Raw genomic sequence first — 15,451 nt, 5'->3', positions numbered from 1 at the left:
TATTGTTTTAGCTATACACAGGTAGACAATAATGGAGCAAATGTCTAGTGATAATTAAAGACATGCACTTTGGGACTTGGAGCTAAGTCGAGTTAACTATATTAACAATGAGTTTTATTAATCTCTTTCCACGTAAGATAGTTATCTTATGTGGTAGAGAGAAAATAGATGGGTCCCACCATTACAAGAAAAAAGAAAAAAGTGGGGTGCGAAAATCGAAGTGAGAGAAAATGAGATAAGTTACCTCATGTAAAAGGAGAATAATATTTCCCATTAACAATTGTCAGGGCTTGAGAAATGGGGTGCAATTTAATTAGGTAAATATCAAAATTTAGAAATAGGTTTCGATGAATTATTGTAGAATGGTAGAATATATTCTATTCTTATACTTTGAATTAAATTTGACTCATTATTTATCATATACAGATATCTGAATTGGGGTCGTCAGCTTTTTCATCCTTTTGAAATTTCTCTCATTTAATTGCTCAAAATTATTATATTTAAATTTGCACTGATTTAAATATTTTTTTTTTATATAACTCAATTCACCTCTTATCCTTAATATTTGATTTTTTTTTTTTTGATCATTTATTAAGTCCAACAAATTTTGTAGGATCAGGTTAATGAATCACAAAACCATATCTTATCGGGTAAGCCCAATCTACTAAATATTTTGGTCATTGATGTCTAGCCCATTTCATACACATTGACCCGACTCAAAATCAAGACTATGGCCCACGGGTTTTTGTGGATATAATAACATAAAAATCACATGGCACTACAGATTAAGATTATAGAGTCCACAGCCCAACACAAGGAATGCACCAAAACCTAATTGGGCTCACGTCTATACGGCGTCGTTTAATTTCCCATCCTCCTCACTATTAAACAACTGAAAATTTATGTAACAAAAAAAAAAAAGAAACTGAAAATTTTGTCAAAAAAATAAAATAAATAAATAAACTCTCAATTTTCCTTTTTTTTTTTTTTTTCTTTCTTTCTTTTTTTCTCATCGAAATCAAAATCTCTTTCTCTGCATTTCTCTGTGCTATTCATTCTATCTATCCATTTTATGTTCATCGCCGACAACCGCCAATTCCTTTTCATTTCGGAGCAAATCCCTCTCTTTCTGTTTCGCTGTGTTGTCAGGTACTTCACGCTCAACCCTCCTTTTCTTCTTTCTCATCATATATATATGCAAACAACGCATGGAGCAATAATGCAACCAAATGTTTAATATTTCCACCCCCATTTCTTAGTGTTATTTTTTTTAACCTAAGTTCGTGGTAAATAATCGTGGGTTGTCTTCAAAATGTGTTTTTTAAATATGCTAGCTTATAAAAAAAAAAATTGTTATTGAAGTTATTTTGGTTTAGCTTGCTGGAAATGATGATACAAACAAAGATGATGCTAATGATATTTATGTTGCCATAAAAATGATAAAATTTAACTTATTTTCCACTCTGCAATGACTATTGTTGAGGGGAGGGGGGTTGGTTATGGATGATTGTAGTATTATGGGAATACTTGGTGTGATGGGGAAGTACTTCTGTTTACTCCCTGATTGGCTAACAAGCAACCCTAAATTTTTTCTATCATTTTTTTTTTTATTTTTGAGAAAATTAAGGGAAAAAAAATCACTAGTTTTTTAGCTTAGTGGAAACTCAAGTTGATATGTTTAATCCCTCTCTCTCTTTCGCTTATGTGTGTGTGTGAATTTAACGTAATATAATTGGATAATGCCAAGTAAAAATGAAAGCTAGTTTGGTACTTGTGAAAGGAAAACAAAATTTGTACTTGCAAGTCTCTGTTGAATTTTTTTTAACAAGTGACAGAAAATTATTAATTTGATAAATTTAAGTCTAGCTTGCTAGTGTAGAGATGTTCCAAAGTTGAGAATTGCTGCAAGAGGCTGCATTAAGCCCTGCTAATCTCTGGATGTGTATATTAGCAAATGCTGTGTAAAAAAACCACTCCTCATTAAACCCCGACTAGCAAAGGTGGGGTAAGGGCAGTTCTTGTACGCAACTTTACCCTTGCATAATTGTAAAGAGGCTCTTTTCCGAATTCGAACCTGTGACCTCTCAGTCATAAAGGAACAACTTTACCACTGCTCCAGATTCGCCCCCTTTGAGAAGTGAAAGTACTATTTAAGAATTTTTTTCATAAAACAAGGAAAATTCCAAGGATATTTCAGTTGCAAATAGATATAAATAGCTTATAATGTAATGCTTGATTAGTTGTTCAAAAGAGCCTAAATGAAAATTAGGCAATTATTGCTAAAATCATGATATTATTTACATGTTGGCGTATTCTCCACCTAATGATAGAGGAAGAGAAAGCTGTGGGTTTAAACTCAGTATTTTCTGGATATGATTTATCAGTTATAAAAATGTAATTAACATAAATCAATGTCGTAGAGGTAAGGAGTTATACTATTTTCAATCCTCTTTGAAGTCTTGTGTCGCTATCACCTGCAAGTGACAAACTTAATGCTCGGTGGGAACCTTTAAATGTAGGAGGGGCATTTTATGTATAAGTGACAATGTTGACTGTACTTCTTATGAAGGTTTGTATATACGAGTTTGAGTATGGTATGTTGCCCAAATAATTTTTGTATGCGTTGGGTGCATTTGCACACTTACAATGCGTTGACAAGCTTCCCTTGATCCAAGAGTTAACAGTGTATTTAGTTGGCATGACCTTTTTTAATAAACTAATTAAAATTCCCTCACATGTAGACTCTCCATCATTGTTGGAAGGGATAGGATATTATGCCTACCTTTTTTCATACCTACTTTACCTACTCTTCTTCAACTTCGTTAGATCAGAATCTCAAGAGGAGAGAGGAAAGGTGAAGGTTAGTTGAGATTCTGATCTGACGGTGTTTGAGAGGAATAGTTAGAGTAGGCATGAAAAAGAATAGGCATAATATCCTATCCTTTGTTGGAATTGATAGCGATGGACTATTCTTCTCAGCAGTTACAAATAGACATTTCTACTATTATTTTATGCTGTGATTCTTATAGATATTGAGGATTGCATTTCGCTTATGTGTTGAGTCTGTTCAGTTTGATCTAGATGTGTCTTTACTGTTTCAAATATACATGCATTCAACTATGTGTATGTAAAGAAGTATTGATAATTTTCTGTAGATATAGACTTGAGTAGCAATAAGTGCCTCTTCCCCCCCCCCCCCCCCCCCTCTGTGTGTGTGTGTGTGTGTATAAAATATTAAGATAATGTAGAAAATTTACCATTTGTGCTACTTCTTTGCTGTCAATATATGTAGCATATATAGAAACACACAATCTTAATAAGTGTTCATCCTTAATTTTCTAGTAGTATATATTTGCCTGCACTCCATTTCTTTGATGGCATTTGCTGCACATAGTAACTTCATATCCTTAACTTTACAGCTGTCTCTTGGAATTCGGAAGGTGCTGGATTATTCTCCATTCTGCTCTTTTGCAAGTTTACACCTGTTCTGCTTTGTGTTATAGAGATTTGTGTATCACTGCAATTACTTTCATGGACAATGTGCATTTGAGTAATGTTGCTGGAGCAACGTAATCCTGATCGCAGAAGTGCTTTTATAAGTGGATCTAATATCTGCTTGTCTGGACTTGAAAATTTAAATTTCCACCTCAGTAAATATTGCTTGCCCCGCAAAGAGGCTTCCAGTATCAACAGATTTTACTTTTCAAATTGGTTTTAAGATGTCAGAAATTGACATGGCAGTTATTAAACCTGAGGTATGATACCTTTTCGTCAAAGTGGTTTTCTTTTTAATCCATCTAGTTCACAATTGCACTGCTTTTTGAGTTTCTTTTTCTTTATCTCATTTTTGCTTTGAAGTCATACTAAATTTATTCCTTTAATCTTTATTCTTGAAGGATGCATTCTGTTCTATATGGTTCAGTAGTCCATTAATAGTAATCTCTGTTACTTTATTTACATTACTCAATTTCAAATAAGTTGAATAAATTTAGTTTTGTCTTGAACCATATGTGTTATTATGTTCTCCTACAATGTTTATTTTTTCCCCTCAGAAGTCAGAGAGATTTTTGAAACTATGGACGATTAAGTCAGTGTTTTGCTGACATTTAAAACTTGAGAATTTTAATTATTAGACAAGAATATGAAGTGTCTTGAGTTTCATCTTTAGTGTTGAAATGGATATTGGGTCTAGTTGTACCTTAATCTCTAAGGATTGGGATTATAGTCTAAAGATCATATATTCAAAATTGGTTGTGTGTGCATGTGTCTGTCATGCACAAACTCTACCAAAAGTTTAAGACGTATGTGTAAAGAACCTTGGGATACACCACCCCAAAAGCTAGCTCAAAGGGTGGGAGTGTCCAAGGCCTTATAAATTCCACATTAGTTGCTCATACAACCAATGTGGGATTATATATCTCAACACGTCCCCTCACTCGAGAGCCCATTGGGCTTGAAGAGTGGACAATGCAACAGGCCCAGCCTACCTGTGTTAAGAAACGTCACAAGAGAAAGTGGGGGGCGGCGAGGCTCTGATACCATGTAAAGAACCTTGGGATACACCACCCCAAAAGCTAGCTCAAAGGGTGGGAGTGTCCAAGGCCTTATAAACTTCACATTAGTTGCTCATACAATTAATGTAGGACTATATATCTCAACAGTATGTAAAGACACATAAATGGTTTTATCTATAGCTAACACGTCCCCTTATGCAAGAGTCCTATGGACTTAAGGCGTGGACAATGCATAGACCTACCTACCTCGGGCAGAAATTCAACTCTTAATTAGAAAAATGGGGTTGACAAGCATCGAATTCTAAACCACTTGGTTATAGAGGCTCTAATACCATGTTAAGAACAACCTCTACCTAAAGCTTTAGCCGTTGTGTAAAGTCACATAAATGACCTTATATTACATCTTTAAAAGACCCAATAATGAAATAACAAGAAATTTGAGTGGTGATTCTTGATGTATACATGTAGATATTGGAGCTTTGATTTTTATCCTCCTTGCTAGTTCTTATCACTCATTGATATTAGCTCTGACAATGCTCAGGAGCAAGACTCCTTATCTCAAAATTTTAAATTTCGCCTTACTTTCCAAGAATTTCTGTTTGTCTGTCTGTCTCAAGGTTGTCAAGATCGAGATCTTACTTAAGATTGGAAGGGGGTAAAAAGATCGTAAATCGTGGGATCCACACTGATTGTAAGATCCTACATTTTTAATTTTAATTATAAAAAATAATATTTATACATATAAAAAAATAAGCATTAAGCAAAATTGGCCGCAAACACAGCAGGACTATTTCAATTTCAACGTAACCCTATTAAAAATAGGAGAATATAGGAGCAATATGTAAATGTATTATATAATACAGTGGCACCCTATGAAGCACCGATACGTGCTAAAAAAAAGTTTCTACGTATCCGATACGCATCCTGAACGGATGCGCGTCCCAGACCGATTTTTATGTATCAGCTTGGTCAACAAATTCGATTCAGTCAAATGGCAGGTTTGTGAATTTTAAAAAACTGAAGGGTGAAGATTTTGGCCAAAAAAATACCCTAAATCCAAATCTGACTCCCTTCTATACTCACCTCACCTCGAACGTCTGCCTCCGAAATCGAAATCGCTGAGAGTGAGAGCTCACTTCTGCGTTCTGCCAACTGGCGTCTTCCTCGTCTCTGCCATCTACCTCTCCTCTGCCATCTCTGCCGTCTTCCAACTCATTTTTGCAGACTCACGTCTGCCGTCTTCCTCTCCTCGACGTTGTTCTTCCTTCTTTCCTCTCCTCGCGTGACTGCGTCTGCGTCTCTCTCTCTTTCGGTTTGTCTTTATTCTTTAACCTCATTTTTTCTTTTCTTTTTTATCTTTCATTAATATTGTTACCAAAATAAAAATAAGAGCATTAATAATGTCGGTTTGTCTTTTTTTTCTTTTTTGTCATGCCTTTGTCTCTCCTTTTTTTTTTGCTGACAGTGAACAAAAATTGTCCATATTGGTTTAATAATTCTATCTTGGTTTAATAATTATTCTCTTGGTTAATTTGTTGTGCCTTTGTCTCTTGTCCATATTCAGCAAGCCATTTATCGTGCCTTTGTCTCTTCCGTTTCTTTTTTTTTTTTTTTTTTGCTATTTCATTGTCCATATTAATTTGTAATTAATTTTGCTTCTGATAATTTTTAGTAGCACTCCACATCCACACACTAGTTGAGGTATTTATCAATTTTGTATGGAAAATCTATTATTTTTGCTTATGATTTTTCTTTTATTATTTTTTGTTAAATTGAAATACACTCTATATTAAAAATATTATTTAATACTAAGACGTATCGGAACGTATCGAAATATTAGTATTTTTGAAGTAACGTATCGATGTTACGTGTGGGGAACGTATCGAAAACGCCGTATCGGTATCGGTGCTTCATAGGTGGCACCATTTATTGTGTTTTTCTTCTAACATTGGATCATGTGCATTTTGTAAATGTATTATTTTAAAAAATTAAGCACAGAAGACCCATGACAGAAAAGTGCAGAATTATGATTTAATATTTAAGCAAACAAAAAGATAGAAAGTGCAGACAACATTTAACAAAAAATTATCCATTCAAACTTCAAATAAATTTCTTTTAAAGTAAAAAGAAAGAAATGATTTAAATGTTCACTTCTGCCTACTTCTTTGAAGACTAAGAAACGCAATGCAGAAGCAAAACGCAAGAAGGACAAAGTGAGACCCAAACCCAAATCTGTTGCTGTTGGAGAAGGAGAGGAGAAGAAGAGCAAGAGGTGAAGCCTTAAAGACCGATTTGCGAGAGAGAATGCGGAGAAGGCAGTCACCGGTAAGAATGAGGTGAAAAAATGGAGTTAGGGTTTATGAATTAGGATGGTTTGTGATTTAGGTCGTCGGTAATTTTTCTCGATCATGGGTTTCACATCTGGATCTAGGTGTTTTTCATAATCGTTAGAACGGTGGGATCGAATGATCCCACCAATTTTACGTTTTCTAGCATCAATCTTGTCCTCTCTGAAAGTATAGCTATCTCATTTACGATCTGACGCGTTGGCGGTAGAAATATTGTAGGATCGTTCGATCCTACGATTTTTCGTGCGATCTTGATAACATTGGTCTGTTTGTCTCTCTCATGCATGCCCACCTTGAATTCTTGAATAGGCTCACTCTAGTCTCTTTGATAGCATTCATAGATAAACTAAATTGATTTATTTTGTTTTATTTTTTTGTAATTGTTCCTACTGTTGTGGGGAAATGGAAACTCATCTGAATAAGGCCTATAAAAATTTCTTTGATTGTTTTATATCTTTCTTCCTTATCTGGAAAGACAAAACTATTGCATATGAACCTAGGAAAATGTCTCTACTTTAGAATTAAGACCTTGCTTCGCTCGCCTTTTACATTGAACTTAAACTATACTGGTATTAATTTTCATTTTCAGATGATGAAGCCCTATATCTGGCTTCAGACTTCAGATGGTTCAATCCAACAAGTGGAACAAGAAATTGCAATGTCTTGCCCTCAGATTTGTCAAGAAATAATGCAAAAAGGCATGGGATCTTCCAAGAATAATGCAATATGTCTTCCTCAACGGGTCAGCCCTGCGATGTTGAGCTTAATTCTTGATTATTGTCGTTTTCATCAAGTACAAGGACGCTCAAACAAGGTTCTACCCCTTTCTTTAATGCTTTTACATTTTTATTATCTTTATACAAGACATTTTAAGGTTGAACAACAATGAATCAACATCAACAACACCTTTATCGCAAATTAATTGGGGTCGGTGGTAGATAATTTGACTTGGAAGTTATTCTTTGTATAGGAACGGAAGTCTTATGATGAGAAATTCATTAAGATGGACACAAAGCGGCTCTGTGAGTTGACATCTGCTGCGGACAGTCTTCAGTTGAAGCCATTGGTTGATCTTACAAGTCGTGCGCTTGCTCGAATAATAGAAGGAAAATCTCCAGAGGAGATACGTGAGATATTTCATTTGCCTGATGATCTTACAGAGGTGTCTGGTGCTTGTGAGAACACTTTATGCCAATTATGTCTTCTTTCATTTTTCAATTTTCATTTTTCACCCTTGCTTCTGATCCAGGAAGAGAAGTTGGAACCCTTGAAAAACACTACTGATGACCCAAGGATCAGGCTTTTGAACCGTTTGTATGCCAAAAAGAGGAAAGAACTAAAAGAGCGTGAGAGGTTAAAGGTGCTACAGTGTTGTTTATTTATTGTTGTCATATTACTGTATATATCACATTGTCCAATGTAAAATTTCTTAATTAGATATTTTTAAATGAATTGAATTTTTGCCCTATGTATTCTTGCATCTCTTTTTGTCTTAAATTGTAGATTGTTGACTTTAATAAGATTTGGCCCCTCACATGTTTCAGAATGTTGAAGTTGAAGGAGAGCATGTAGATGAACGTTCAGTTGATGACCTTTTGTCTTTTATTAATGGAAATGATGAAGGTAAATTCAGCATTTTTTATCACATTTTTTCATTGAGTTTACTTCCTTATTTTCTTTCTGTAGATTGATGAAATGTGTACCAGCTCATCCCTAATTGAAGTCTTTCTATTTAATATTACCTTTGACCACATGAAATCATTCTTCAGAGCCCACAAGATGAGCCTACCAGTCGATTTGTGGCCATGATCACAATGTCAAAATTAGTATTACTTACATCGTTTGACCATGTAATTCTAGATACTAGTATTGACAGACAACTGTGCAGTATAGGTTTTCAATAATTAAAGATGATGATCTAAAATTGAGAGAACAATTAGCAGCATTTTGATGCAGTCCTTTTAAGAATTAACAGAAATATCAGAAGCTATAAAAAGAGAGAAGAAGCTGAAGTGATGAAGAGCCAAGTGATTTATTAATATTGCAGTCCCTTCCACTGAGCACTCTCAGTAAAATACAAGAAGTAATTAACAATCCCCGGAACTGGGGAACCCCCCCCCCCCCCCTTATACAATAACCACCAATGGTTCATTAAGTCCCCTTTACACTAACTAACTTTTTTGTCTTCTATGGTACACTTCCATATTCTCGATCTTTCTAAAGTATCTCCTAATTTTCTGTCTGTTACACTTTTTTAGTAGATACTGGTATCCACCAAATTTAGGACTGACTAGTTGAAATAACCCACTCAAGGCCCGTGCTAACATCTGTTCCCTTTTCTATATTGCAAACATTTTTCTTAAAATATATTTAAAATCAATTGATGTGTGAGGAATACTTCAATTTGCCTGTGAAATCTAACTGCTAATTTCATGTTGTATAAAACGTGTGAATATGTTGTAATTAAGTTATGTTTCCAGATCATTTGTTTACAAAGAAGCCGCATAGGTTAAATCTTTTAGTTATACAATCATTCATTGAGTGAGTGTATATTTAATTATTTTTGCATTTGCTTACGGTGTAGTAAAAATCATACCACAAAGTCTTTAGACATTAAAGTTCATGGCTGCCATTTAAGTAGGTATTAAAATCAATATAGGATTTTGGGTCTGTCTTGAGTTAACTTATTTGGGGATCTCCAAATGACGCTCATCAATCCATTTTCTTACCTGTTGCACAAGCATCACTGGTTTTTGTCTCATGGAAAATTCTGGCCTGCCATTAGATCCATAGAATTGCAGAAGAGTTTAGGGGGCGGCAAATAGAAAAAGAAGCCATTTATCTGGGAATTCATTAACGGAGGAAAATAAAAAAGAAAAGGAGCACAGTCAAGAGAGAGTGAGGAAAGAGATCAAGATTTGATCTGCCAAAAAATTAAAGAAAACTCAAATAGTGACAGAATAATCTGCCTGACCACCGTAATTGTCTAGCTGTGATAAACGTACCTTTCTTATAAACTGAAAGCAGTAGACCCTGTATAGTTGTTTATTCTTTATTGGTTATTTTCATCAGGTTCCTCTTTATCTTAGAAGTTTATAGGCACAAACTTGGTGCTGGATTTCTACAAGTGTAGAACAGAATATAGGCCAGTTCTGTTAAAAATTATGATTTGTCTTCAAATGAAAAATATTATGTTTTAATTGTTTATCTTCAGAACATGTTTATTTTAAATTTTTGAGTTATGTTTTAGGAATATATCATATAATACAGTTTTAAGTAAAATAAGGAGGATAAAGACAGAGAATAAATTATATGACAGGGAAGATATGAACTTGATGAGGAATGAGAGCTTGAAAATTGACTATAGGTCCTGACATGACAATTGTATGATATATTTTTCACTGAACCTAGTGTGTCACTATGCCTATATCATTGTTCTTGATAATTTTTGTTACTCGTGCATCTTGCAGCCTTTACTTCTTGTTTCATTTTAAAACTTTTGTAATTTTTTCGGTTAGGAATTGTTTGGAGAGCTGTATATTTTTATTTTCCGGTTACTTCCTCTGAATGACTAAATAATGGTGAAGAATTTCATCACAGATCCAAAGGGAAGCAAAACTTCTAAGAATAAAAAGAAGAACAGAAGAAAAAAGGAGCAACAGAAGAGCTCTTCTTTGAAGGAAGCTTCTGAACTAAACAAGAAGGTTTTCATAAATATTCTTTTTTTTTTTTTGAATGCACAAAGTCCGTTATTTATCATATAAATTCTAAATCTTTATTGCCTTTTTTGTTGATAGGATTTAGATGGTCATAATACGAGACACCGAAGTGCCGAAGCTGATGGAATTGCCGAGACCTCAAATTCATATACAGAAGATGACACTTTTTCTCATAAAGAGTTTGATGATGGAGATCTAGATGATGAGATTGATCCTGCACTAAAGGAAAAAATTGACAGGTGGGCTACGCTCTAAGTGCACTGTTTACACTATATTGTTTCTAAAATCTAATTTTTATTTTCTTTTATGGATGGCTACCATTATCTTTAGCATAGTTGCAGTGGCAGGTCACTAGCTTTTCTTCTCATTAGTGGTCAGTAGCGTTGCTGAATGTATTTTATATGGAGTATAGCATATGCAGAGGACAAGGCATCAGAATGATTGAACTCTATCCTTCTACAAATTGTACTTTTTGAGTCATCTATTGCTGGTTGAATATGGCATGAAGTGCTTGCGTTCATGTGTTTATCACAAAGAGGGAGATATTGACAATGCCAAATTAAATTTGGTTGGATTTGGACTTCACAAGTTTTTTTTTTAAAATCTTGGTCCTTTCGGGAGGAGAGTGATAAATTTAGTAATATTTGTATCCCATACCAATCTAGCAATAGAATTTTCATGATTCTGAACTTTGTAAAACTTTTGGATGGGTAATGCGATTGGTTTTGATCTGTGTTTATGCATGCCTGTGTTCTAGAAAAATTTTAATCTAGCTATATTACTTCTGGGTTCCTGGTTCATTGTAACATTTGTCCATATACATAATGTAATAAGGTTTGCTTACTTGCTTAGCATGACAACTATTTTTTCCCCTTTATCAATGTTATGATGATCGTTGAATTGCCCCCTTAACTTCTCTCGTTGGTTTACAAGGAACTAAATTTATGACTTCTACCGACCTTACTCACTGGAGCTAACCCCGAGTGGCAATATTCATGACATTCTTGTTAATTGCCTTCTGCATGTTGTATCAAAGATATCAGTTGGATACAAAAATATGTTTGTATGATGGTTATATAATGTGTGCTCTTAAGATGATACCAGTTGGATACAAAAATATATTTGTATTATGGTTACATAATGTGCTCTTAAGATGATAAAGATGAAATCTTTTTTGCTTGATACCTTTGATGTAGGGAAGTGGAAGATTTTGCCCGCCGATTGAATTCTGACTGGCCAGAGAGGATGCAAGAATTTTTATTGTCAGGGCAAGAAAGGAAGACAATGCATCTTACTTCCAATGGGAATGGTTTCCTAAGGCGAAATACGTGTATGCTTTTTCCCTTTGTTTTAAGTGATTCTACTTACCCGTCATTTGATGCTTGCTAGTGGAACTTCTTAATTTTTTTGTAAAATGTTTCTTTCCACTTTTCCCCCTTTTTATATTGCAACTGAAAAACTTATTTCTATAATAGATATTCCTTTCATTCAATTTGCTTTCCTTTTCAAATTTAGTTCTTTCTCATTCTAGTTTCTTTTAGCTTCTGCATTTTTGTCTGATAGTTGATGACATGGTTTCAATTTTATTTTTTTTGTTTACTCAAACTTATTTCTTTTGTTATTTACTTTATATGTATTAGTTTGTTGGGATACCTAGTGCGAGGTAGTCAAAATCAAGATCCTACTTAGGATCAGAAGGGGGAGGGAAACACGTAAATTTTGTGATCATAACGCAAATCATAAGATTCTACCTAGGATACAAACTTATGTTCAAACAAGTATATGATATAAAATAACATTAATAAGAAAAATAACCTTTAAATCACTACTAAAATTTAATTAAACTTAAATTCAAATTGAATAAGAAAGGTCACATATAACTCATAAGTCACCAATTCACAACTTAAGCACAGAGAGGCAGAACAGTGTAATAGGATCATAGAGCCGAGCAGTAGAATACTGCTGGCCTGCCTAAACAGCAGCAAGCAAAAGAAAGAGGTGCCAAAACAGCAGTAGTAAAAGAGAAGTAGAGGCATTGAAACAGTCGAAACTCAAAACAACAGCAGCAGTACAATAGAGGAGATGATAGGGTGACAGAACTGGAACAGATTTTAGAAGATTTCTGGGGAAACAGATGAGAATTGCATTGATAGGAGTAGAAAGAATGATTACAGCGGCTGATACCCAGGAGTTTGAGAGTCTGGCTTTTCCCTCACACTCAATCCCTCAATGAACTCTCTTCTCCATCCTGTTTTTCCTTATATCCTACCTAGTGACTATTTAGAGAACATCCGCAAATATTAGGAGATTCTAACTACTAAATCCAACAATATCCCTTAATATCAAGTAACTTTATCCAATATACCCAACAATATCAATAAATATCAAGTAACTCTATCTACTCTATCTAACAATATTAATTGGTATCAGGTAACAATATCAATTAACATCAAGTAACTCTATCTAATATATCTAACAATACCAATTAACTCTAACTATGGTTACTAATAGATCCTGCATCATTGGGCTCATCCTTATTTCTTCTCACATTCACCTTCCTAATTGGAGGCCTGCTACAAACATAGGGCTTCAAAATGAAAAGCTTCTAAATGAAATGGGTCTTAAAAATCGGGTAAGAGTAGGGTTTTTACACTCGGTGGGCATGGGTTTTTTTGTAGAATCGGGGATCATCACGGTCCTAGGATCTTGCTCTATGGTCCCACTTGATCTCACCAAAAAAATAGTAAGATCTTGTGATCTCACTAGGAAGATGGATTTTGACTACCTTGCTTCTGTGTGGAGTGACAATTGCATCTAACCATATCATATATATACTTGTAGAACCATTATGTGCTATTATTGCCAGAGAAACCTTTCTTCTAGTATTACCTCTTAACTTGACATGATGAATTTGTAATCTATGACTCAGGTTTTATCTCCTCGAATAGTGCTTGAATTTATTCAGTGTGTAACATGCTGTAAAATTTATTCAGTGATCAATTTGGCACTTTCATATGATTATGGCTTCCCCATTTTTGATATAACAGGCTAAAAAAGTCTAGTATTTCATACTATTACAGTCATATTTATCGTTTCATCCACAACTCAATAACCATCTTTCTATGTACAGGACTGGAGTCAGAATGGAAATGAATGCTTACCTCTGAACTTGACAGATGAGTTAGGTAATTTCTGTCTCGGGTTTTATCTCCTTGAATAGTGCTTGAATTTATTTAGTGGGTCATTGAATTTGGCACTTTCATATGATTATGGTAGTCAAAATCGAGATCCTTCCTAGAATCGAAAGGTGGAGGAAATACGTAAACTATGTGATCATAACACAGATTGTAAGATCCTATCTAGGATACAAAATTATATTCAAACATATATGTACGCATTTAAAAGCAGCAACACACAGTAGAATAGCAGCAGAACAGAGTAGCAGCAAAACAACCAAACAGAAGAGTCTGAACCGGCTCTACTGTGGCCGAACCAGCCGAAGCAGCAGCAAAGGAGAAGAGATTAAAAACTAGCCGAAACAGAAGAGAAGTGGGATTCAGCACGACGGTGTTCAAGACGAAGAGAAAAGGGATGCAGCAGCAGGACAGTGGATTAGGGCTTCAAAATGAAGGGGAGTTCAAAACGGGTCATGAAAATCGGGTTCGGGTCTTGAAAGTTCAGTGGGTGTGGGTTTCAAATTTGGTTTCTTTGAGCACGGTAAGATTGTCCACGGTCCTATGATCTTACTCCACGGTCCCATCAAAAAGAGTTTCTGAAGGGATGTGTGTGTGTGTTGGGGGAATTGTAAGATCATGCGATCTCATTAGGAAGATCCTGATTTTGACTACCATGCTATTATTATGGCTTCTCTATTTTTGATATAACATGCTAAAAAAGTGAAGTATTTAATATCATTTCCGTCATATTTATCTTATCATCCACAACTCAATAAACATCTTTCTATGTTCAGGACTTGACTCAGAATGGAAATGAATCCTTACAAGCTCATCCAGATGGCCAATGGCTTGAACAATTTTGAGAGATGCTGACAAGCGCTAGAAAAGGGTTGCATGTCAGTTTTTATTTTTCCTATTTACTGTTTAGTTGTATTCTTTACAGTTCATTGTTGGTGCTTGGCCCAGGCGCAATTTGATGCTGGGGGCTGTCTCTTGTACTTATAAAGAAATAAAAAAAAAAATGGAGCTTGTATGGAACATATTTATCTTGTGCATTTGCCTTTGGTTTGTTTCCTATGAGTTTTGATTTATAGGCTTATTTGTACCTTTTGATTTATGTAATGTCAAGTAAAAGAGAAAAAGTTCAAGTTCGATCCATTGCTTGTATAAAGTTTACTGACACCAATACTTAATCTAGCAGCAACAAATCATCAAAGAGTTTGACTTTGAAGTAGTAGTTATCATAATCCATCTCTGAAGTGATATATTAATATGATTAAGTGATATTGTAAAAACATTACGCCATGGTAAATTGAAATTAAATCCAAAGAAAATTGGAGGGAAGAGAAATGAAAGATCAATGTCTTTGGACTTCGAGGCTAGTCCTGATACATAGATAATTCCTTTTCTATTCCCTCTAATTCCCTATCCCTAGATAGTTTTCCTGAATTTCTGTGAGTTTTATATGGATCCTTTGAAGGTGCTCTGATGTGTTGGTATCCGCTTGGAATCAGTTAAAGCTAAGGTGAAACCTGAGCCTGATTCAGTGCTGCAGGTGTATGTTATACATTGATAATTCATATGATGGAATAATATTCCAGAAAATAAAATTTAGCCAACTTCTAATTCACAATTAGGATATAAGTTTCAAATAATAATAATAATATTCATTATCATACAACTCAGGGTACTGG

General features: G+C 34.6%; 1 protein-coding gene across 2 annotated transcripts; it reads left to right on the top strand.

Annotated features, from left to right (window-relative positions):
- The first annotated feature begins 1,045 nt into the window (after positions 1–1,045).
- Positions 1,046–14,847, top strand: LOC133304093 (SKP1-like protein 21). Of its 2 annotated transcripts, XM_061504065.1 has the most exons (11): positions 1,046–1,149; positions 3,420–3,755; positions 7,452–7,676; positions 7,833–8,024; positions 8,112–8,222; positions 8,407–8,485; positions 10,463–10,566; positions 10,660–10,820; positions 11,778–11,911; positions 13,712–13,766; positions 14,552–14,847. In XM_061504065.1, coding segments are annotated over exons 2-10 (1,044 nt in total). In that variant the 5' UTR covers positions 1,046–1,149; positions 3,420–3,719; the 3' UTR covers positions 13,714–13,766; positions 14,552–14,847. The 2 variants fall into 2 exon arrangements, with proteins under 2 accessions (XP_061360049.1, XP_061360050.1); XM_061504066.1 differs by lacking the exons at positions 1,046–1,149; positions 3,420–3,755 and adding an exon at positions 6,770–6,839.
- Positions 14,848–15,451: the final 604 nt, after the last annotated feature.

The sequence above is a fragment of the Gastrolobium bilobum genome, unplaced genomic scaffold (assembly GCF_033153095.1).
Source record: "Gastrolobium bilobum isolate Gb01-03AN ecotype WA unplaced genomic scaffold, APGP_CSIRO_Gbil_v1 utg646, whole genome shotgun sequence".
In the NCBI taxonomy this organism is placed as follows: domain Eukaryota; kingdom Viridiplantae; phylum Streptophyta; class Magnoliopsida; order Fabales; family Fabaceae; genus Gastrolobium; species Gastrolobium bilobum.
The sequence above is the reverse complement of the archived record's forward strand: the minus strand, read 5'-3'. Positions and strand labels throughout refer to the sequence as shown.

Coding starts and splice junctions, on each gene's coding strand:
- LOC133304093 (XM_061504065.1), top strand. CDS start 3,720: ATGTCAGAAATTGACATGGCAGTTATTAAACCTGAG. Junction 8,025..8,111: donor TGCCTGATGATCTTACAGAG/GTGTCTGGTGCT, acceptor CTTCTGATCCAG/GAAGAGAAGTTGGAACCCTT. Junction 10,821..11,777: donor CTAAAGGAAAAAATTGACAG/GTGGGCTACGCT, acceptor CCTTTGATGTAG/GGAAGTGGAAGATTTTGCCC.